Source organism: Delphinus delphis, chromosome 1 (genome assembly GCF_949987515.2).
Source record: "Delphinus delphis chromosome 1, mDelDel1.2, whole genome shotgun sequence".
Lineage (NCBI taxonomy): Eukaryota > Metazoa > Chordata > Mammalia > Artiodactyla > Delphinidae > Delphinus > Delphinus delphis.
In genome coordinates this window covers 148,347,074-148,369,569 of record NC_082683.1, presented here as the reverse complement: position 1 = coordinate 148,369,569, position 22,496 = coordinate 148,347,074, and the positions used below count along the sequence as shown (strand labels likewise).

At 50.7% G+C, this 22,496-nt stretch overlaps 1 protein-coding gene across 1 annotated transcript in view; it reads right to left on the bottom strand.

The window, feature by feature from the left end:
* The window catches only part of PLXNA2 (plexin A2), a 216,884-nt gene that overhangs the window by 183,469 nt on the left and 10,919 nt on the right, over positions 1 to 22,496 (bottom strand). The window contains exons 2-3 of the mRNA XM_059995382.1: positions 6,509 to 7,776; positions 1,186 to 1,368 (exon numbers count right to left, since the gene is read on the bottom strand). Coding sequence (XP_059851365.1) covers positions 1,186 to 1,368; positions 6,509 to 7,696 — 1,371 coding nt within the window. The 5' untranslated portion in view covers positions 7,697 to 7,776. The remainder of the gene's footprint in view (positions 1 to 1,185; positions 1,369 to 6,508; positions 7,777 to 22,496) is intronic.

Genomic DNA, 22,496 nt, shown 5'->3' with positions numbered 1-22,496 from the left:
CCAAGTGGAGGGCACAGGACAGGTACAGGTGGGCACCTCTCCACAGAGTGAGGAAAGGGTTAAAGGGCTCTGGCATCATGAGAAAGAAGGCATCTCCACATCAACCCAGACCAGTTTTTCTCACCTCCTTTGGCAGCAACTCAGAACAAGCAGAACACGGAAATTCTTCCTCAGCCTCCCTCCCTGCCACCCTCCTTCTACATTCCCAAACAGCATCTCTCCTGAGGCTGTAACTGGATTAGGAGGAAAGAGCCACAGGGCTGATGTCAGCATCAAAGGGTGAGATGCGGTGAGGTCTGGCCTGTGTCTTGATCCACAGGTGCTGGGACTAGGGAAAGGTGGCAGGAGGGTGAGCTTGGGAAAAAGGGATTAGCAGGGACTGGAAAGAACGTGGCTGCTGTAATTCCACATGATAAACCAGACTGTGCTCCGTCTCTACACCTTAAGTGCTAGACAAGCAGGTACAAGCTTCCGGCTTCAGCCCGCCGCGCAGGAGGCTTCCCGTGCTGCCAGCCCCAGACGGCCCGTGCCCTCCCATGGGCAGAGGTGCTCAGAGCAGGCACAGGATAAGACGCCTACTTCCTCCTGTCAGCTCAGGTCTTGGGGGTGAGGGAGGAGGGGCGGGGAAGAGACTGCGATTGCAGGAAGAGGGAAGACAGGAGAACAGTCCCTTATCCAGGCACCATATACCATCCCAGAGAGGCACCACCATCGGCTGAGAAGTGAGACCCATAATGTGCTTCAAGCAGCTGCTCTGGACTCAACAAAGACTTTTGATGAGTACAATCACCTCTGTAGACTGTGGGGAGGGATTTATGATGTGGGTGATTCATAATATAATCAAAAAATCAAAAAATTCATAATATAGATAATCAAAAAATTCTACTTGATTTGAAGACTTTTTTTTTTTCCTCCTCTAGACAGATGCACCTTCCTAATTCCTTGGAGTTTGGTCAATATTGAAATATGTTTACATTACCAAGACACTCACTGACCAGTGGGTAGAGGAAGCAGCTAGAAGATAAGGCACAAATTAACCCCTACCAACCCTCCCCACTCTACCTGTTCCTGCCCCAAGAAAACTGAGTTGCCTCTAGTTAAATCTCCATCCACAGCAGCCTTCTAGCAGAGGCTCTCAGCCGAGAAGCTGAACAGCAGCGGGCGTCCAGTCTCACGGACTCTTACCTTTTTCAGCTTGCCGCTCTTTGTACCCACAAACACCACGCTGTAGCCGTTGTAAACATAGGACGCCACCGAGGTCATGCGGTCCCGGCTGGTGGTGTACAGGGTCAGGCCCTCCACTGGAATTGAGCCTCCAAGCGGCTGGTTGATGTCCAGTCCACAGAAGTTGTCATCGATGGGCACCGGCTGGAGAGAAGGGGAGGGACCTGGGGTGAGTAGCAGCGGAGGCAGGGCCGCGTTGATCCTCACCAGCCCACCCACCGTGGCCACCAGCCCCAGGACACCAGGCCTCCGAGAAATTCAGGCATGGAGTTCAGGGGCCTAACACACACTGCACACACAAACATCTCACGGCTGACCCATGAACCCCGCACTGACTCCTGGGAAACCAGACAGCTTTCTTCTCCCTCACCTGCTATCACCCACTCACTTTTCTGCCAAGACAACCTGCGACAGGTTGCAAAGCTGATTGCTCAAACTCATTTCCTGGTCATTTACGTGTCCCTGTGGACCACGCCATTTGTGGCGGTCTTTCTATTTAGACAGTGGAGATTCAGTCTAGAGGCAACATCACAGGATTCCTACCAGCCTGGTGGCACTCCTTATTTGTTTCCTGGACTGCAAAAGCCTGCCTTCGGGCATAAGGAATTTTCAGTCATTCCATTATTCACCACATCCCACACTGGGGATATATTAAAAAGGGTTATCTTAATATTGAACAGTGCCTTATACTTTGGAAAAGTTACTTCATCTACGTGAATCTCAGTTTCTTCAGGTGTCACACTACCTGCCCACCTTTGTGAGAGAATCACTGGGGAGAAAAGGAAATAACACGTGCGAAGAGATTCGTTAAGTTGTACAATGATTCTCATCACTGTCCGTTAGAGGTCGTCAGTGATGTTTCGGTAGATTCTGGGGGAGATGGTCTTCTTGTTAGCAGCCTTTTGCAGGGAGTGGAGGTATGCTTGTATAAAGAATATCTGTCATTGAATAAATTTTTTTTAAAAAAATTAAAGTCTCTTCTCTCTCAGAAGAGACTAGGGCACCTTGAAAAGACATTGCACCTTGAGCAAGTGGAAAAATAGCTGGACAGAAAGAATTCCAGTCTCTGCTCTTCTTCTATGTGAACTTTGATCAGTAACAGCCTCTTTGGGGACTGTTAAATTGATGATTTCTAAGATCTCATTCAGTTAAAAAAAAAAGACTGCATGCTTCCTGAGGACAGGGGCTGCGAGGGGGCTGCATTCTCTGCACACTGTCTAGCCTGGGGCTGGGCTATGACGGATCCTCCAAAACATCCCACTTGATTGCACAACAGGGAATCCTGTGGGCAAAGGTCGCAGACTCTGGGCCAGAAAGAGCCCTGAGCCCTGTGGCAGCTGTTCCTCCTGGGTCTGGAAAGGCATCCTCGAGGAGGAAGGAAGTGACGGTCGTGGGAAGCACAGAAAGCATCATGGAGAGACCTGTTCCCATCACCCTTCTCCTCTCACCCACACCAGGAAAGCGCGGGCTGGTGTGTCGTTCCCTGACAGCTTCATTTCCTTGGAAGAACTGATTTATAAGCTAAATGGGATTTTTTTGGGTAAACCAGGGACTTCTCTTTCATTCCCTGTTCAAATCCAAAGAGAACAGAGGCTCATGTCTTGTGATTCCTTGGTGTTTTGTAGAGAGCTACTGCTCCTACAACTGAGTGGCGGTGCTACCCTTGTGTGTGTGTGTGTGTGTGTGTGTGTGTGTGTGTGTGTTTATTCTTTAGGAAAGAAAACTAACTTTTGGGTTAAGGATGACCTTGAATTCTGGATTATATGGCGCTCCACACGGCAGAAGGGATAAGCTTCTCAGGCAGGGAGTGAAGCAATGGTATAGTAGAGCCAGCTTATGAGGAATGCCTGTACATCTATCTCTGCATTCAGTGACATCACACTGGTGGCTTGAAATTATCCATGGTGGGAGTATTTACACCACGGAAATTGGCAAATGCTTCTAATCAAGATCCTCCCACCCCAACTCCTTCCCTACTACTACCATTGCCTGCATATAGCCATCCATTTAAGATTCACCAGCACATCCCTGGAGCCAATGATGGAAATTTCAGGCTCCCTAGAAAGGTAGGTCAGAGGAATCAGCTACCACTTTTTACATTTTCTACTTCTCTTTCTCATCCCTACACCAGAGGCACAAGTGTCCTGATAAAGAATCAGGAAATCTAGATTGTAGTCCTGTCTCTACCACTAGCCAGCTATGTTATCTTGATATACCACATACCCACTTTGAGTCTGAATGCTCTCATCTGTAAAGGGAAAGGATTAGACCAGGTAATCGTCAAGCTTCCTTTCAGCTCTGAAAGTTCTTGATTTCATGGCTTCAGTTTCTTTCCCACTCTCTCCAGGGACCGCTAAGGTTGCAGAGCCTGGGCTCAGGCATAACCTAAGCCAGCTTCTGAGAAATGATGACAGAAGCCAAAAACTTGCCAGTGATTTTGAATTTCTCTACATCCCTCCTGACTCTAGAATCACCAGACTGTGACGGAAACGGTTTGTTCTGAGCCTAAGCCCCTGGGATTGGCTGGCATTTCCTTTTCTCGTCTCTAAATTGTCAGATATTCCCAAACACCTGCTGTCCCTTTACTTTTGCTCTGAAAGGGAGAGCCTGGTGTATGGCTTTCCTTAGAAGCAGCACGGCTAAATGCAAAGAGTTTGGACTCAGAGGTCATATGGGCTAAACTGAATTCAAATCCCTGCTGTATCATTTATGGTTGTATGGGTGCAACCAATGTACTTAGTTTTTGTGTCTTTGTTTTTCCATCTGTCAAATGGGGGATGAAAATCCTTGCTTTATAGGGTCATATTGAGGATCAAGTGAGGTAACTCTTAAATTGCCCAGCACAGCCTTTAGGACAATAACTGTTATTCAATGGGTGACGCTCCCCTTCCTCATTTCTCTTCTGGAACAGAGCTCAAATCCTTCATCTGAGAGCTCCATGTTAGTCCAGAGATCACGTTAAAATTAAGCCCCGGGACGTCAGCTACCCTCACTCCTCCCTAACGCCCTCTGAGGCCACCAAAATGTCTCTGGGTCCCCAGGTCTGGGACTCCTTAGATTATAAGGACTTTAAGGGGCCCCTCCTGTTGCAGCCCCACCTCCACCTCCACTATCAAGGCCGCAGCCGAAGAGTGATGATGAAGGGAGGGGGTGGTGAGTGAGGGGCTGTTCTCTCTGAGGTCCTGATCCCACCTGCTGTCACCTCTCTCCCAGTGCCTCTGCTGCTCTGTGGTTACTAGCCCGGGCTTGTCTCTCTGCAAGCCAATGGAGCCCCACAAGGGTGTCGGCTCTTCCTCTTCCCTCTGGCTCAGCAGCAGGCAGGAATCAGCAGTTTCCTTCTGACAAGGGCCGCCTCTGGGCAGTGGGAACCAGGCTGGACTCTGCAAGGACTTAACCCTTGCATTTCCTCTCCACTTGTCTTGATTGGTTGGGGCCAGAGGTTATAGAATTTCAGGACTGTAAAGAACTTCGGAGAATATCTAGCTCAAACTCCTCATTTTATAAAGGTAAAATAACAGCAAATAACTGGTTCTATAATAATTAATATTAATAATTATAGCTGTCCTTTATTGCATGCTTATTATGGGCCAGGTATTGTGCTCATACATACTTGCTCCATTTGATCCCCATAAAAAGAGGCTACTATTATTTCTCTTTTAAAAATGAAAAAAAATACAGCTCAGATCAGGTACATAACTTGCCTAAAGTCACACAGCTTTAAATGGTAGGACTGATTTTTAAATACAAATCTCTTGGAATTCCAAGCCTAGGGCCTTAACTACTAGCCTATTGTACCAAGAGGCTGACGGTAGGAACAGAAGCAAACCCTAGGCCTGATTTGTCTTTTGCTTTAAGAAGAGGTGTTTGGTCCCGGTAGCAGACACCCTCCATTTAGGGTGCTCAGAAGGCAGTCGTATGGGTCACTTGGTCTCAGGTTGTTCCCCAGGCTGCCGATCCAGTGTCCACAGCACTCTGCACAGAAATCTATCTTAGCACTTGTCACATGCGTAACAGTTAACTAATAATGCTCAACCTAACACGCCAGGCATGGTGTTAATCTTGCCACATAGTATCTGATCATCCCATGCGGTAGGCATTATGATTCCCATTTCACAGACGATAATGGAGAGATATTAAGTTACTCCTGAAGCCAGGAAGTCACACAGATAGAATTTGAACTCTGAATCCCGAACTCTTAGGTACTATATTACACTGCCAGCTATTTTTTCTTTTACTCTTTCTCCCATTAGATTACGAGATATCTGAAAGTTGTGATCATGTCTTTTTATGTTTGCATCCCCAGCTGGGCACTTGGGAGATCTTCAATACCTTCTTGTTAAGTGGATGGCTGGAGGGAGGGATGAATGGATGGATAGAGGGATGGGTAGATGGATGGACGGACTAATGGGTGGATCACGGTAACCACCTAGATGGCAGCATCTTGACCCTCTGACAGGACAGTGCTTTCCACTGACTTTCTTGTCTCTGCCATCCTCAGGTCTGGACCCCAAGCTCCCTTTCTTCTCCTTTTTCCCCAGTTTTCAAATTATCAGTCAAGCTCAACTCCCTTCTCGCTCCTCCAGCTCACATATCTACCTGCCTACTTTACTCCTTCACTTGGCTGTACAGTGGCCTACAGGGCCCTGTATGTACAGGATCTGGTGTGTGTTACCTCTGACTGGCTCATCTCCAACCGCTCTTTCTGCCACATGCTCGGGTCCAGCTGTAGTGGCCTCCTCGCTCTTCACGCTCTCCAGGCATGCCCTGCATTCTCTGCAAGAGCTACTCCCTCCCTCTCTCTGGAATGCTTTCCCAGATACCTGCATAGCTTACTTTCCTCATTCTTTGCTCAAATGCTGCTTTCTCAATGCACCAATCCTCGTGGGTACTGCCTCTCCCCACTTCTGTGCTTTATTTTTCCCTACAGCAGTTGTCATCACTTGAGAGACGACATATTTTATGTATTAATCTGTCTTGCCTCACTAATGAAAGCTCCACGAGGGCAAGTAGCTGTGTTGTATGGTTCACCTCTGAAGCCCGGGGTGCTTACAACAGTGGCTGGTGGCGTAGAGGCCCTTGATTATACATTGGTAATGACTCCGCGCATCAGCAAACATGCCTCAAGTGTCTGGTATCCTCAGACTCTGTATTATGGGGACCACCTGGTAACGTGAGCCTGAGCACCTCTCTCATTTCAGGCCGTGGTGGTCTGCGGGCAGGGTGTGCAAAGGGGTGTGCAATGCCAGATGCCGCATCAGGGGTAGAGCAGGTGGGCCCTCCTTACCGCCTTGGTGCACTGCACGTCCTTCCCCAGCAGCCAGTTGAGCTCCAGGTTGCCCTCGCCCTGGTAGCAGGACTGCAAGCGCTCTTTGATCTGCAAGTTGATGGCCCGGATGGGGAAGGCACAGAGGGCGGAGTCATCCGGCGGGTGGTGATACTGCTTCTGCCCTTTGGAGAAGATGGCGAAGAGCACGTCGTCCTGGCCGCTGATGTTGAAGGCCTGGGCCAGCGAGTCCCCGGGCTTGGCGAGGTAAGCAGCCTGCAGGAGGCGATATTCCACCCCGGCCCGCGTGCAGCCGAAGGGCAGGGACACGTAGGAGTGGAACTTGGGGTCGTCCTTGCAGAGCCTCACGATGCGCGAGGTGTAGAAGAGGTCTCCGGCCGAGTTGATGGCCACGCCCTCGGGGGTCTCAGGCTGGACGGTGAGGAAGTAGACGAAGCCCCCGCTGGCGAAGCCATAGATGTAGAAGATGTCAAAGTGGGCGACCAGGGCCAGGGTGTCGGACGGGATCTTGATGAGTGAGGAGACGAAGTCGCTGTGGAGCTCGTAGTCGAGCATGGCGGAGGACTCGGGGTCGCGGGGCAGCTTGCGGCTGGACAGGGTGGGAAAATAGTCCTGCTTGCCGTCCACAGCAGTGCCGATGAAGAGCTTGCCGTCCTCGCCCTCGGAGCGCACGATCACCCCGTACATCGTCCCCGTCTTGTTGACGCTGGACAGGTAGTGCTCCTTCTTGTGGGACGGCTCCACCAGGATGAAGAGGTCGTCCAGCCGCAGCAGCTTGCAGACCCCTTGGTACAGGCTGCCGCAGGCCAGCAGCCGGTTCTCGGAGTAGTCGATGATGAGCAGCTTGTTGACGTTGTTGGTAAGCGTGAGCACCTCGCTGCAGGGCTGAACGATGAGCGGCGGGTAGCAGGACTTGTTGTCCTCCTCCGGCCCCGTCTTGTGAGCCACCTGGATGGTCAGGTTGCCCGTCAGCTTGTACACGCGGTTGATGGCCCCCACGTACACTGCCCCCGTCCCGCGGTGCACCGTCAAGTGGTTGAAGGTCCAGTCCCGGTTCTCGGAGTGGAAGGTGCTGAACTGGGGCATGCCGGCCGCCGGGGGTGCCAGCAGCACGCAGACGGCGGAGAGCAGGACCACAGGCCAGCCGTCCACCTCTGCAGCCCGCGGCCAGGGCCTCCTCTGTTCCATTCTGAGCCGGGCGGGGACCAGGAGACAGAGCCTGTGAGCGCTCGCGTACTCCGCCTTCCTGGCTTGGCCCTTACATGGTTCTGGAAAACACAAGGCAGAGGGGTCAGATGGAAAATAAATCCCTGGAGGAGTGAACAGGACTGCTTGACCCAGGTCCCAGTGCCGACTAGCTCTGTGAGGCTCTTTCTTCTGTATTTCAGTTTTTCTATTTTTAACATACTTTCTCCCTCTTCGGGATGTTCAGGGAATCCTATTATCTATTTTGGTCTCCAGCCTTTACGCTGTAAAATGCATTTTTTTTTAATAACTTTACAAAGCATCTCTATTTCTGTCCTCTTCAGATATCGTTTTTATCTCTCAGAGAGGTTAAACGGCTGAGTTCACCCAGCCAGTTGATCCTGGTGTCGGAACTAAAGCCGGACTTCCCCACCCAGTCGCTGGGTCTGTCCTCCTGTTCTCTCCCAGTCCAGTGGAAATCTCTCCTGTCTTGTGAAAGCTGGTCAGCAAGGTCCTCTCCCAGGCTCTCCCAGGCAGCTATTCCGAGTCTGATATCACAAATAAAATTCTTTCTTATTTCAGACTTCCAGCCCCTCACCCTGCTGGCTTCCTTCCTCTTTCATGCTCTGTCCCCTGTAGGGAAGGAGGAGAGCTGGTCATCCTGAATCACAGTGCCTCTCGCTGCCCCTTGACCTCGTCCTCTCTAGAAAGAAGAATCCCTGATCATTAGCGGTTAAAACTCGTTCAGAGTGTGAGGTGGGACTGGGATCCCCACAGGTGCTGTTCAGGAGCCTGCAGAGCCCCAGGGAGAAGGGCGGACAACCCCCCACCCCTCCTCCTTGGGACAGGAGGGCATCAGCCACTGCCTCCCCAGTAAGTGGGGTGCCAGGTCCTGGGGAAATTGCTTCCACTTCTGCTTCTCTGCAGGTGGAGCACAGGGGGAGGTGGCCTCCTTAATCACGGGGACTGGCTGGCTGAGTCCAGTCTCAGCCACCTGGGCAAGGGTTCCGGGTTTGGGAGATGTGGAGAGGAGCAAAGGGAGGCAAGTTGAAGGTCAGGCTCACTGTAGCCACTGCCGGGGCCTTGTGATTGTTTAAGGCTCCGTGTGGCCGACCTCAGGCTGCCTGCCCCAGCCTCATCAGTCCCCTGCCCCGACTTCTTTCCTCCCTCTCTGCCCTCCCAAGCCCCAGGCTGCACAGCTTTTCCTCCTTATTCCAAGGAAGCTGCCCAGAGGGGCAAGGTGGTGTTCCTGCGAGAGCTTCTCTAGACTCCCAGGCAGAGGGTAGAGAGCGGAGCCTGTCCCATCACTCTGCCAGCGCTGCTCCTGACTTCTATGGAGAGGGAGGGACAGCGGTGGCAGTGGCGGCAGCAGTGGGCAGCAGGCTGTCTAGCAGAGGGATCTTTTCTCCAGCTGGATGGAGTGTCTGACAACTTCCTCGGACAAGTCCAGACAGAACTCTGGGCAATGAGGCAGCAGGAGTGGAAACACTCAAGCCAAGGATTAAGAATGTGCTCCAAGGCGGCTTAGGAGAGTCCTGTGTCCCTTCGCCCCCAACCTGGCTAGACTGGGCTGGAATTAACACAGATGCCATCGGCAGCATCCCCATGGCTTTCGCTCTGTGTCTTTAGAAACTCTCCCTCGTCCTCCTCAACTGTGCCTCCCATGCCTGACAGCCATCACGGTGCCAGAGGGAGGCCCCACCTGACGGCTCTCCTCCAACCGGGCCTCACCGGGGTGTTGTTCTGGTGTGACTCATCAGGTCCCGGGCTTCCTTGGAAAGAGGGAGGCGACAGCGGCATGAGGCCCAGGCTGACCTCAGAGACTCTGACACAGCCCTTCCGGCCCCACGTGCTCACCGGCAAAGCCTCCCGACAGACAGAGCTTTCGGTTTGGAGGTTATTTTTAGCTATGTCCTGGGGCCAGTAGCAGGACGTGAATTCCTCAAGAGGAGCCGTGGAAAGGAAATAACAGAATGCTCACATTCTCCAGCTGGACAGGGAACGGCAGGAGGCCGGGCTGTGCATGCCCCTGTCTCTGGGTAGGAGAGCTCCTTTGCCTACAGGTGGAGGGCTGTGTGTCCCCGAGGAGCCGTGAGGATTCTAATCATCACCACTGATGCGCTTGGGCTGTGCCTTTTAGACAGTGCTCTGTGAGACACCCTGGCATCGAGTTTGTGGGCAGTGCACCCCACCTCCCCCAGAACGTACATATGCACATACATGCTTAGCCCATGGCTGGAGGGAAAAGGTCCCAGTAGAAGAGGTGACACCAAAGGACACGATTGTGAGGTTAAGATCAACTATCTCACCTCCCTGCCCGATATCCTCCAGAGACACGGTTTGAATAAACAGTGAGTGGCTTTTGTTGTTAGGCAGAATTGGGGAAGAAATTTGGGACCTTGGGCAAGTCCAGTCTCATCCCCCTTTTCTGGTAGGATGGGATAATTACAGCACCAGCCCCTCGAGTTGTCATAGAGTAAATGAGATAACGCGGGGAAACCTCTTAGCATGGGAGCTGGCACTCAGTGAATGCTTAACTTATGGAGTTATTATTATCACTGAAGCCTCCCCAGGAGACTGCACTTCAGGAATCCCGCCAGACCTCCTGACTTCTCTTTTTGCTCGTATTCTTCCTTTCCAGGGGAATGAACGCTGTGGGCAGACCTCTGATCCCCCTCCCTGGCCCAGTGAAGGGGCACAGACTGGGAAGCATGAGTCAGAGGAAGGGGGATAGATCCAAGGTGATCGTCTCTAGCACACTACTGCACAGGTCCCAACACAGCCTCTCTGCAGCCTGCAGGGAGCCCGGCGGAGGTACAGGATCCTGAGAGTTCAAGTATGAATGGCAAAATTGGCCTGGTGGCTAGAAGGTATGCAGTCATGGGGCAGGAGGAAGAGTGAGGGACTCGGCGAGCCCCGGATTCATATCCTGCCTGTGTCACCCATGAGTTGTATAGCTTTAGACCGGTCTAGCATCGACCTGAGCCTATTTCTTGATCTTAACATCAAGGATGTTAGAATTAACCAGTTCTTAAGATTTCTTCATTCAGACAAAATGATACCTTGAGACTTGTCTGCTTCAGCTTCCAGAGTCTATGACTGCAATGGCAGCTGAGGTTCTTTTGTCCTACTGGGTAAGGCTGGTGAAGTTCAGAGTTCTCAACAGACCAATAATTGGGCTACTCTCCTCTCACCCCTCAATCAGCATCTACCCTGGGACAGACTGCTCCTGGTGACCGGCCACACAGATTCATTCCATGGCACTCAAAGATCACCCACTTGGGAGCAGTAGGCACTAGTGCGTCAGGGTCAAGAGGAGACGTGGTCTCTTGCAGTGCAGGGGTGGCAGAGGAGGCTTGCATTCCACCTTGGAATTCACAAAGACAACTGACTTCAACAGCAAGTTGAGAGCCCCTGGCTTTCCAGGCCAAGGCTGATGCTATCAGGTAGCTCTTCCAAAGCAGGGCCCAGCTGGCAAGGATCAAGCCTCCCGTCTGAATTTGGAGTAAGGGGGAAGGGCACCCACCTCTGAACCTCTGACGAGAGGCAATGTGGTGTAATGGTTAGACTCATGAGCTCTGAACTTAGATGCTTGGATTCAGAGGCAATAATAGCTGTGTCAACTTGGTCAGGGTACTTAGCCATTCTCTGATGCTATCTCACTATTTATATATAATGAGATTAGCACTAGCATCTACCTCATAGGATTATTATGTTGAAGTCCTTTAATACATATAAAGCACTTAGAACAATGCCTGGTCTGTTATAAGTGTTCAAGATACATTAGCCTTTATCAGTAATAATTTATTTCTCAATATTCCCAGCTCTTGATTTCCACCCATTCCGTGGTCGGTCTTAGAATGACTTTTGTAGAAGCCAGTGAACACACACCTATGACTCTGTAGACCTAGCATTTCCTCCTAACCCCAGTTTTCTGCTAGTGTCAACCTCAGGGGTTTTCTCAACGATGCCTCCTTCCTGTCCCTTCTCCTCTCTCCGTCTAGTTCATGAAGTCACTGTGTCACATGCATTCTCAAGAGCCAGACTTGCCAAGTGGCTGTCCTCCTACCAGTTTCCCTCTCCCCCACCCCAAGTCTCCAACCAGGACGTGCTGCCCCGGGATGCTCGCCCTATCAGCGAAGCACGCAAAGCATTCCTGATGCCAAGAAGAGGCCACGCTTTCCTCTTTGGGAAGCAAGTGTCACTAAATATTTTATTTGGAGGGCCTGGTGACACCATCTCCCCGATCAGGATTCAGGAGGCAGGTGTTGGTGACAGCTAGTGAAGGCATCTAATACCTTCCTGATCAGCTGCTGTAGGCAACAGGGGCAGAGCAGGAGAAACGACAATTAGGCATTTCCAGCTCAGCTCAGTGCCAGAGTCTTTCCTCCCTGTGACCCGCCCTGTGGCCTTTTTTAGGAGATCTGGGGGAATATGCCTCTATGCTTACTTGGCCTCCCTTATTGCAAAAGGAAGGAGGAGGAGGTAGGAAGAGGAGTTAGGATCAGGATACAATTTTGCTAAACTGAGTAAAAGTTCATGATGGTAGAGCTCCCACTCTTGGACCCATCTGTAGCTCTTCCATCATCAGTATCCTCCATCATTCTATCATCACTGTCACCATCATTATCACCACCACCTGCACTGTCATCACCAGCACCATTTTGGCTGTGACAGTTTTCATAACAATAACAGTAAAACATGCCTATTAATACAACCGCACCTACTAGGTGGCTCACATAGCCAGGATCCAAATGGTAAGTATGAGAATGAGGGCTGTGTACTATTTACAATAGCCAAGACATGGAAGCAACCCAAGTGTCCATCAACAGATGAATGGATAAAGAAGATGTGGTATATATATACAATGGAATATTACTCAGCCATAAAGAAGAATGAAATATTGCCACTTGCAGCAATGTGGGTGGACCTAGGGAATATCACACTAAGTGAAGTAAGTCAGACAGAGAAAGACAAATAGTACATGATATCACTTATATGTGGAATCTAAAAAATAAATCAATCCATATACAAAACAGACATAGAAAACACATTTATGGTTACTAAAGGGAAAAGGGAGGGGAAGAAGGACAAATTAGGAGTATGGGATTAACAGATACACAGTACTAATATATATAAAATAGGATTTACTGTAAAACACAGGGGACAATATTCAATATCTTGTAATAACCTATAATGGAAAGGAATCTGAAAAAGTATATATATATATATATATATATATATAAAACTGAATCTCTTTGCCATACACCTGAAATTAACACAATATTGTACATCAACTATACTTCAATTAAACAAACAAACAAAAAATGAGCGCTGTGAAGTCAGAGGAGTTAGCACCTGTTCCTGGGCTTCACCCCAACCTCTTCCCTCTCCCAGGGCAGGGAAAGGTCCTTCTTCTCCCCCAGCTTTCCCTTCTAATTAGTGGCACCTTTAAAGCAGGAATTCAAGTCCAGCACTGAAGCAGACTGTAAAATTACTCCAGTCCACTTCTTTTTTTTTTAAATGAAGAAAACTGAGGCCTATGGAAAGAAAACAGATTGTCCAAGGTGACCCAACATGACTCAGGGACAGGCTTCCATCAGAACCTAGACCTTGTGACCAAAGGTCCATTGCTTCCTCTGCTGTAGGCAAAAGAGTTCAGGGAGTCAGTTATGTTCTGCCTCGAGGGTGCCCTGTTTTGGGGAAAGAAGGTGCCTTTTGATCGTGGTGGCCCCCTGATGGGCAGAAGTGAGCCTGGGACTGGGCCTGGACAGGGAGGTGGTGTGCAGGGCAGACTCAAGGATGAGCGGATTAAGGGGCAGGGGAGTGAAAGGGACACCAGAATGGCTCCCTTCTGTGTTGGGGGGATGACCTCCTCCAGGCCAGGCAGGTCCAGGCAGTTGTCACACACAAGAATGGCACCTATACTGTGACTTGGGGGCTAAGGTGTCCTGTACCATATGCCTCTGGGTTGTAGACAACCCCATAGACAGGTCAGATGTTATCCAAGCACAGGCACTTTCTTTTTCTCAAAGACTTAGAAATGCAGCCGAAGGGACTAGAGTGAGATATCCAGGGGGACATCCTATCTAGAGAGGATCCCTGGGGCATCCTGCCAAGGAGATTATGGAATTTTCTGACATTGAATTTTCCTGACAGCTGTTGAGGAATATGTTTACTGAGAAGCAGGGGATTGGTCCCAGTGACCCAAAGAGGCTGCCTTTGGTATAGGATTTCTATGAATTAAAGTCTATGAGGATAAAATGTCTAAATGCACAAGGCTGGGGCCCTGGCTCATCCCCTGTGGATGGAACGATCTTGAAGGACCCGTCATAGTGTCATCTTTGGGGTTGTACATGAACATTCCAAGTGTCACTCTGTCGAACAGCGACCTCAGAGGTAGTCCAGGCACGTTGAGTAGCACAAGGTGAATGCCAGGGCAAGCGCAGAGGCCGCGGGTAACACCGACAGCTGGAAGGCCTCAATTAGAGTGAAAGGAGTTATCTGGTATTTAAATAATTATTAGATGGAAGGAGTAATCATGGGTTTGAGCTGATTTTTTCCCCCACTGTCACCCTGATGGCGTCTATAATATATTATTCAAATGCCCATGATGCTCACTGAGAAGAGACCAGAGAGAGGGGAGAGATTGGGAGAGAGAGGTGGTGGTGGGGAGGCAGGGGGTGGGAGAGAGACTCGTTTAATCTCCATGTGACAGGGCTGCAGGAGGTACGATTAGTCTTTTTCTTATTTCAGCTGTCACTCAGGCACAGACACCAAGATTGTTATTAGCGTATTTTATGCACGCGATTTAAAGGGAAAAGAGGAGGGGGGGGTGGGCAGAGGGAGAATTTCCTACAGAAAATAACGGGACCAAAGGAACAATTTAGATGTCACTGCTATACCAGCTGCGTTTGTTTCATTAATCGAATGTCATTTTTTCCCCCAGACTCAGTGCTGTTATGCGAAGCTAAGTGGCTACACCTCGCCCCAGAGCGAGATGGAAGGGAGGTGAGGGGCGAAAGAGAAGGAAAATGGGCCTCTGCCTACATGGCCTCTTGGCATCTTTCCTGAGAAAGTGCAATAGACGATACAATGCTCCCCACCCCTCCCGCATCCCCCCACGGTATGTCCAGGCAACTTTTGGTAACAACAGCTACCCAGTCACTTCCCTCACCATGAGAAGGGAGATTCCCTGCTTGTCCTTCCATGCAATTTTTTTTCCCACAGGTGGATAAATCAGATCTAATCTCCAATAACCAAGGACTAAGTGAAGGAAATTTGGGGAGGCCCTAACATTGATCAGCAGTAAGGGAAGAACTCATATTCCAGGCGGTGAGAGGGCTGCTGACCAAGCCACTGTGTGTGGCTTTCTGCTCAGGCAGATGGTGGAAGCAAGGCCCTTGCATCCCACATGAGTGCATGACAGAGATGGGGTCTCTGTGTCTCAGATGGCACGGTGGGCAAGGCACTCCCGCTCTCATGCACCCTCCAAATTCATATGTTGAAGCCTTAAGCCCTGCAACCTCAGAGCATGGCTGTATTTGGAGACAGGGTCTTTATAGAGGTAATTAAATTAATATGAGATAATTAGGGTGGGCCCTAACCCAAATGTACCAGTGTCTTTATAAAAAGGGGACATTTGGACACAGAGACAGATAGGCATGGAGGGAAGACATGTGAAGAGACACAAGGAGAAGATGGCCATCTGCAAGCTAAGGAGAGAGGCCTGGGACAGACCCTTCCCTCACAACCATGAGAAGGAACCACACCTGGACTTCTGGCCTCCAGACTGTGAGGCAATTAACTCCTGGTGTTTAAGCCACCCAGTTGGTGGTACTTGGTGACAGCAGCCCTAGCAAACTAATGTAGCTGGGAGGAGTGATGCATTCCACCATCTTGGCTTGGGAATTGTTCCTTGAAAGAAACGGGTGTTTGTGGCGAGGGGTTGGGTAGAAGCCATCACAGGGCCAACACACTTCGAGATGTAGATCTCTCAACATCTCTGTGAGAACCAAAGGCAGCAAAACATGCTTCCCCTTTCACCCAGCTAAACACAGTGGCCCCGAGAATGCACTTGTTCTGCCTCTCCCAGCTCTGGCCCCGGTGGGACTAGAACTGTGTTTTGCCAGCCTCTCACCTCTCGTGCTTGGCCTGCAGAGTTCCTATCCATTTTGCCTCCCTGCCCCCTCCTCCTGCTGCCCAGAAGAGTCCATGTGTCACCTGCCAGACCCCAAGGACACAGGGGATATTCTGTGACTCCCAGGGAGCCATCGCCCTCCATTCCCACCCCAGCTCCTTCTCTGGCCTGTCCAGGGACCACTGCCTCTTCACATCAGGGAGGGTTTTCTGGTAGCTTTTTTTCCCCAGGTCTCCCAGTGGGCTCTGCTCAAGCCCTGGAAACCACACCAGCTCTCCCAGGGCCTTAGCAAAACATCCAGTGTTTGTCTTCTCCTCTCACAGGCTATAAAAGTTTGGAGTTGTCTCCCTGAATTATGAAGGGTTCCAAAGACAGGCGCTTATTTGAAGGGTTGCAGGGGGAGGGGCTGGGCTCCTTTCTGGGGTGCTGGCTGGGTTGGCTTGGCCAAGTCAAAACAAGATTCATTACCCTGGGGCCGGGAGCAGGGAGATACACCGCCTGACCCTGCAGACCTGCCCCATATGTCACGGGCCTGTCAGAAATCTCCCAGAATTCCCTTTATTATCTAAAGGTCGCCACCCGGGCAGCGCGGAGAGGGCCCATGGTATAAACTAAACTACAAGAGCAATCAATTTCAAGCAGCTGCCGGCCTGCCCCCCCTCCTCCCTCCTCCTTCCGTGGGCTCTGCCCTCTTCAACCCCCTCTAGGGGATGGTGCAGCCCAGCCTTGCCATGACTACCTCACCCCTGGGGCAGAAAGAATTTCTGCGACTTAGCAGGGCTCTGAGGCTCCAAGCTGTGGGCACTGGGGGCGCGCCTGCCCTCTGCACTATGGGGCCCCTAGAAAGGTGACCCCACTTGTCCCCTGACTGTAGCCAGACCATACGCATACCATCCTCGTGATGGGGTTGCTCTGCTGGTAGGCATTATGGGATTAAAGGACAGGAAGGGGAGTTTTCAGGCTCCTTCCAAAGTCTGGCAAAGGAATAAAAGTGGGGATCTAGCATTGCTAAATCAAGTCCAAATTTACGTTAGAACTCCTCATACCAGAAGGGTCACGAATAGCATAATGATAGCAATTTCCATTTGTGTTCCACGACAAAAATAATAAAAAGGAGCAGCTATCATTATTATTAATTATTAACCACCTGCTATATGGTACACTGCTAGATTCTTTGCATACGCAACGGGTAATTTTGTGATTATTCCGCAAGATGGGTATTATTCTCCCCATTTCACAGATGAAAAAATGGAATCTCAGGGAGGTTGAGTAACTAGCATCATTCTGCTAGGAAGCAGAACTTTCTGACACCCATGCTTTCTCCACTCTTCCACATCACCTAGATATTTAGAATTTATTTTTCAACCAAACCCTCTTGCCCCTAATCTGGGAAGACTCATGAGAACTTTAAGTAAGACTTGGCAAGTACTTTACTTTAAAGTCAAGACTTGAGGCTCCCATTTTATTTTGGTAAAGAAGCAGGGCTGAGGATGGAGGTGGCCAGGGCTGAGTTATCCATTACAAGGTGGAGTCCATGGGTGTTTTGTGGCAAGAGGTTTGCTGGCTGGCAGTCACCTTTCAGGGGAATTCCACATGATCTTTCCGAGGAGCCTGGAAGTATCTCTCCTGCCTTCTCACCCAATGCTTACTGTACAAGGAAGAGCTAAGGACTTTGAGATAGAAATGGGGCAGGAGAGCAGGAAACAGGGTAGAACGTACCCAACTAAGGGGTTAAATAAATTACAGTTACTCCAAATAACGGCATATTATGCTGTCATTAACTGCAATGTTTTCAAAGAATAGTGACACAGCTCCAATTCTCACCAGTGGGGGGGAAGAGGGAGGAAGAAAAAGGAGGGGGGAGTAAAAAAACAAAGCCCTAGACATTTATCCCAGCTCTCAGGCTGTGGAATGGCCCTAAACGCCACTTACTTTCCAGGAAGCTGTCCTATCTTTCTCCTCTTGAAGAAGAATTTTAACAGCCCCCAGCAGTCCCCAGGTGAGAGCACTTCCTGTTTCTCTTGCAGACCCTCATGCTTTCTGCCCCATGGCAGCCACTGAAAGGCTCTAGGGACAAGGGGCACTCCCCATTGCTGCTGCCTTGTCCTTGTGTCAGGGAGAGCAGCCATTAGTGCCAGATCAAGGTGCATTTTTTAACGCTGTTTCCAGAAGTTGGGATTCCCCCAAGTTCAAAAGAGTGGTCCTCTTTACTAGCAAGCCTGGTGTTGCCTCCCTGAAAATGTGCATGTAAGACAGTCACAGTCACCATCCAGGTCTGCCACTGTGATGGACCCCAGTGAAGGCCATTGGCCTCTAAGATGCAGCCATAGATTTCCTGCAAGGTGTGCCTCGTACTGCTTCATTTCCTGTGTGTCAGAGGACTACCTTTGACTAACTTTGCCAGGTATAGGGCCAAAGTATGGTATCCACCTAGAAAACACCTTCCTTGGCTCCCTGCTGTTGCCCAGACAGACTCGGGACTGCTCAGTGCCCAAGTTCAAGTCCTCCCAAGCTGGCTCTTCTGTCTTTCTCTGGTCTCCCTTCCTACCTCTTCCCGGGTGACCCCACTCCTAACAAACTGGTTCATTTGCCGAGTCCCCGAAACACCTCACACGGTTTTATCTCCGTGGTCCCCTCTCCCTGGAATGCCCATCTCCACTTTCTTCTTTGCCTGTCTAAACCCTGTCCATTCTTCAAAACCTCAGGAAGCCTCTAGGCGCTCCCTGTCCCCAACCCCTGTCTTTCCTCCAAAGTCAAAAATTGCTATTTCTAGCACACATTGATTGCATGGTAGTGTAGGCTCTCTTTTTCATGTGACTATCCTATCTTCCCATTGCAGTAGAGGCTCTTTGAGGGCATCTTTGGCATCCTGTACAGGGGTAGCATGATGCCTTTTACTCAGTACTGCACTCAGTCTGAATCATGGAGAGCAGGGGAGAGGGAAGGGGGGATGCTCATATGTTTTTCTCACCTGCTAGGCTGCTCTAAGCCATGGCTGAAATACACTTGGCTCAATGATTTGTCATAACTGATCTTTGGGAGGTAGTGAAGAAGGGAGTGAACCATTTGGGAAGGATCCTGGCTGTGTTGTTCGTCTTGAGCCCACTGGGTGAAGAGCAAATGTCATTGGCTAGGTGGATAAGGTGGGGAGAAGGATGGAGAAGAGTGAGGAGATGCCAGCTCTCCTTTGAAGAATGCCCCATGCAAACAGGGTTGGTGCAGGAAATGTCTTGGCAAGAAGCCGTGAAGCATACGCTATCATCGATCACATGAAAAGCACGTAATCATAAATGGACAACATAAAGTGATCAAAAGCAGAGTGGGTGGGGTGAGATCCCTCCAGGAAGGTTTCGGAGCAGGGCTGTCCTATGAGGAGGTCAAATCGCTGTGACACATGTTGCCGGGCAGCGGATGCAGAGGCTTCGGAGGCAGACCTGGGCGCAAGTCTTGCTCTACCACTTACTAGTTCCCTGACCTTGAACATGTTATTTAACCTTTTGGAGTCTTAGTTTCCTCAACTGTAAAAGGCCACCGCACAGGGTTGTGGTGAGAACTGATGAGAAAAGAGATGTGAAAGTGTTTTGTAAATGCCACAGTTTTGAATAAACACCAGTTACTCTTATTTCTGTTTTTGGAGAAACACTGTACAAGGGCATCATCTCCTTGGCAACAGTGTCTGCCCTGGATGGTGGCGTCAGCCAGGTGACGGGGTGGTTCTTGTGCATGGAGCTTGGGGACCCAACTCCCAGCTCCCCAGACCCAGGCTTCTGGGGAGAAACTGGGTGCTGCTGGTTCCAAGCAGCCATTCCTCCAGTCCCCCGGGGCCCCATGCTACCCAGGGCACACCCCCTCCTCTCAGGGCCCTGAGAGTGATTTAAGGCCACTTCTGTCACTCTGGGTGATTTATCCAGGTGCCCCTGGAAGGAAAGAGGAAGGAAAGGAGAAGAGAGAAAAGCTGGCCCGTAGGACGAGGAGATGCTGAGAACTGTTCGTACGGGCTGAGCTCCACATTTTGGGGGGCTCTTCCTCTGGGTTTGGTCAGCACGTCAGATGAAATTCCTCTCTGCTATCTTCCCTACCTCTCCTTCTTTCTGGGGCTTTTCTTTTTAATTAATTAATTAATTAATTTTTTGGTTGCGTTGGGTCTTCAATGCTGCACGTGGGCTTTCTCTAGTTGCGGCGAGTGGGGGCTACTCTTGGTTGTGGTGCGCGGGCTTCTCATTGCGGTGGCTTCTCTTGTTGTGGAGCATGGGCTCTAGGCGCGTGGGCTTCCGTAGTTGTGGCACGTGGGCTCTGTAGTTGTGGCTCATGGGCTCTAGAGCGCAGGCTCTGTAGCTGTGGTGCACGGGCTTAGTTGCTCCATGGCACGTGGGATCTTCCCAGACCAGGGATTGAACCTGTGTCCCCTGCACTGGCAGGCAGATTCTTAACCACTGCACCACCACGGAAGTCCCTTTCTGGGGTTTTTCTGAATCAACAGCCTCCCTTCGAATAAAAAGCTGTAACTCCTTTTTATAAGGAAGCTTCTTAAGCAGGCTGTGTCCCCACCCTGTACCTTCCCACCTTCAGTTTCTATTATTTTTCTCCCTTTGTCTGAGACTCTGAGCTTTTGCAGAAAAGATCCTGAGCTGTCAAGCAGCCTCTCTTAAGTAACAGGCACATTCACACTCGCACACACTCAACGGAGCAAGGGAACTGCGGGTGGCGCTGGTTAAGAGAGACACATGGAGACTTTGGGGCGGCGGGCACTCTGGGCAGAGGTGTGTCCACTTATGGGGCTTGTCTGTGCCAAAATGTAGTGCATCGGCCTGAAGGACCCTTAGCACCTGGGTGAGCAGGGAGGCAAGAAGAGACTTTTCAGGCCCTTGCGGGAGAAGCGGAGGGCACAATTATCGGGGAAGCTGACCCCAGGAGAAGAATGTGCTGGGGGGGAGAGGGGGAGACGCAGACCAATGTAGCGTGCGGCCACCTGGGCGGGAGATGAGAGACTTTTCGAGTGAGGATCTGGCCCCCTATGATGAATGGAGTGTGAGAGAGGAGCCTGGAAAAGGGTAAACAGCCAGGAGGGAAGCAGGAGGCTGGGAGGCGGGAGGAGAAAGAATGTTGAGGTCAAAGAGCAGAGAAAATGCTCCTGGAGTGATTGATTCAAGATCCAACTTGCTGCCCAGCCTGGCGGGAGCACAAGTGCTCAGGGACGTGCTTGGCCGGTCTCCCCTCCCGTGGCTCCGCCCAGGTACCAGCAAGTCCGCTTCCCCCAGACCTCTGTCACGCCCTCTGGGAAGTCTTTTTGATGTTTTGTCCTGAGTCTCCAAGGGACCCCGCTGTAGTATAAACTAGCATTTGTGCAGCGATCTTATAGTTGACTAAGAATTTCATGTATGTTATCCCATTAATGTACCCCCATATGCAAGCCTGTGAGAGAGAGAACAGGTCAGCATCACCACTTCACCGGTGAGACTTAGGTAGACCTGAGGTGAAATATTTTGGAGAAGGTACCTGATGTGGAAGTGGGCCTTTGGACTTGGGGCTCCTGGAGTTACACCTGTCTCCCTGCTGCCCTTCTGGCTGGAGTCCAAGTGATATCACCAAGGACAGACCCCTGACTCCAGAGATCAGCCTCCCTGCAGGCAAGCCAGGCTCTGGCCATACTTGGGATATACTGTCCCCACTCTTTCAGAACGGGAGTGCAGTGCAAGGAGCTCAACTCAGGCTTGAGTTCTTGGGGACACCCTGCGAGAGAGGAAGAAGACAGGCTGGGAGCTTGTGGCCCTCCACCGAATGCCACTTAGCTCCTGCCCAGCCCTGGGGAGGAGCTGAGGACTGGAGATGGCCCAAGGGCTGGCATGGGTGGTGGCAGATGGAAAGAAATCAGAAGCAGGGCTTTGTAGGGGGAGAGGCTGGCCTACCAACATCCCCTCCCCACCCAACCTGCTCTTATCAGTGGCGCAGAAAACTATTTGCCGACTCCCCTTCTGAAGACCTTGCTTCCACAATCCCTGCAGCTTGGCCTGAGATCGCAGGCAGCTCCTACCTGCCTCTAACTTGCTGTCCCCCATCTTCTCCCAGCTCTCTACCCTGGCTCTGCGGCGCTCTGATTCCCAACCCTGGCAGATCACTGATTAATTTAGGGCTGTTTAATAACCCTTCTATTTCGATGAAACAAGCTGTCTCGCTTTCTTTATTTTTAACACCGACTTTTCGTTGCTCTGCTAAGCATCTCACTGCCATTTAAATTTCTCTGTCTCCAACCAAGCTGATAATAGACTGGAGTGAGCAGCTGCTTCCGTCCTGTTTATGACAATGATTAGAAGTTAGAGCTTTGCAGGCAGAGAGCTGACCAAGTCTCAGCGCACGCGGGTCTGCCGCTGCTTGTAGACCGAGAGCTCATTTTAACACGATTAGGACAATTCTGGCTCCAGGGGAGGCCAGGGCTTATCCCAGCCCAGCCTTCCTGGCACCCCGCTCCGAGGGGAGTCACGGGGATGAAGGTGTGAGAACCAGCTCTGTTTACTGTGGAATTTAGGCCTGCAGCTGTGGGTCATTCTCACGGACCTGACACTCATCCTCACTTCTCAAAAGAGCCTTTTCCTCCACTGAATTCACTGAGCAGCAAAAAGAAAGACTCAAGGTTAGAGGACTGGGACGTGGGTGGGGACCTCAGCC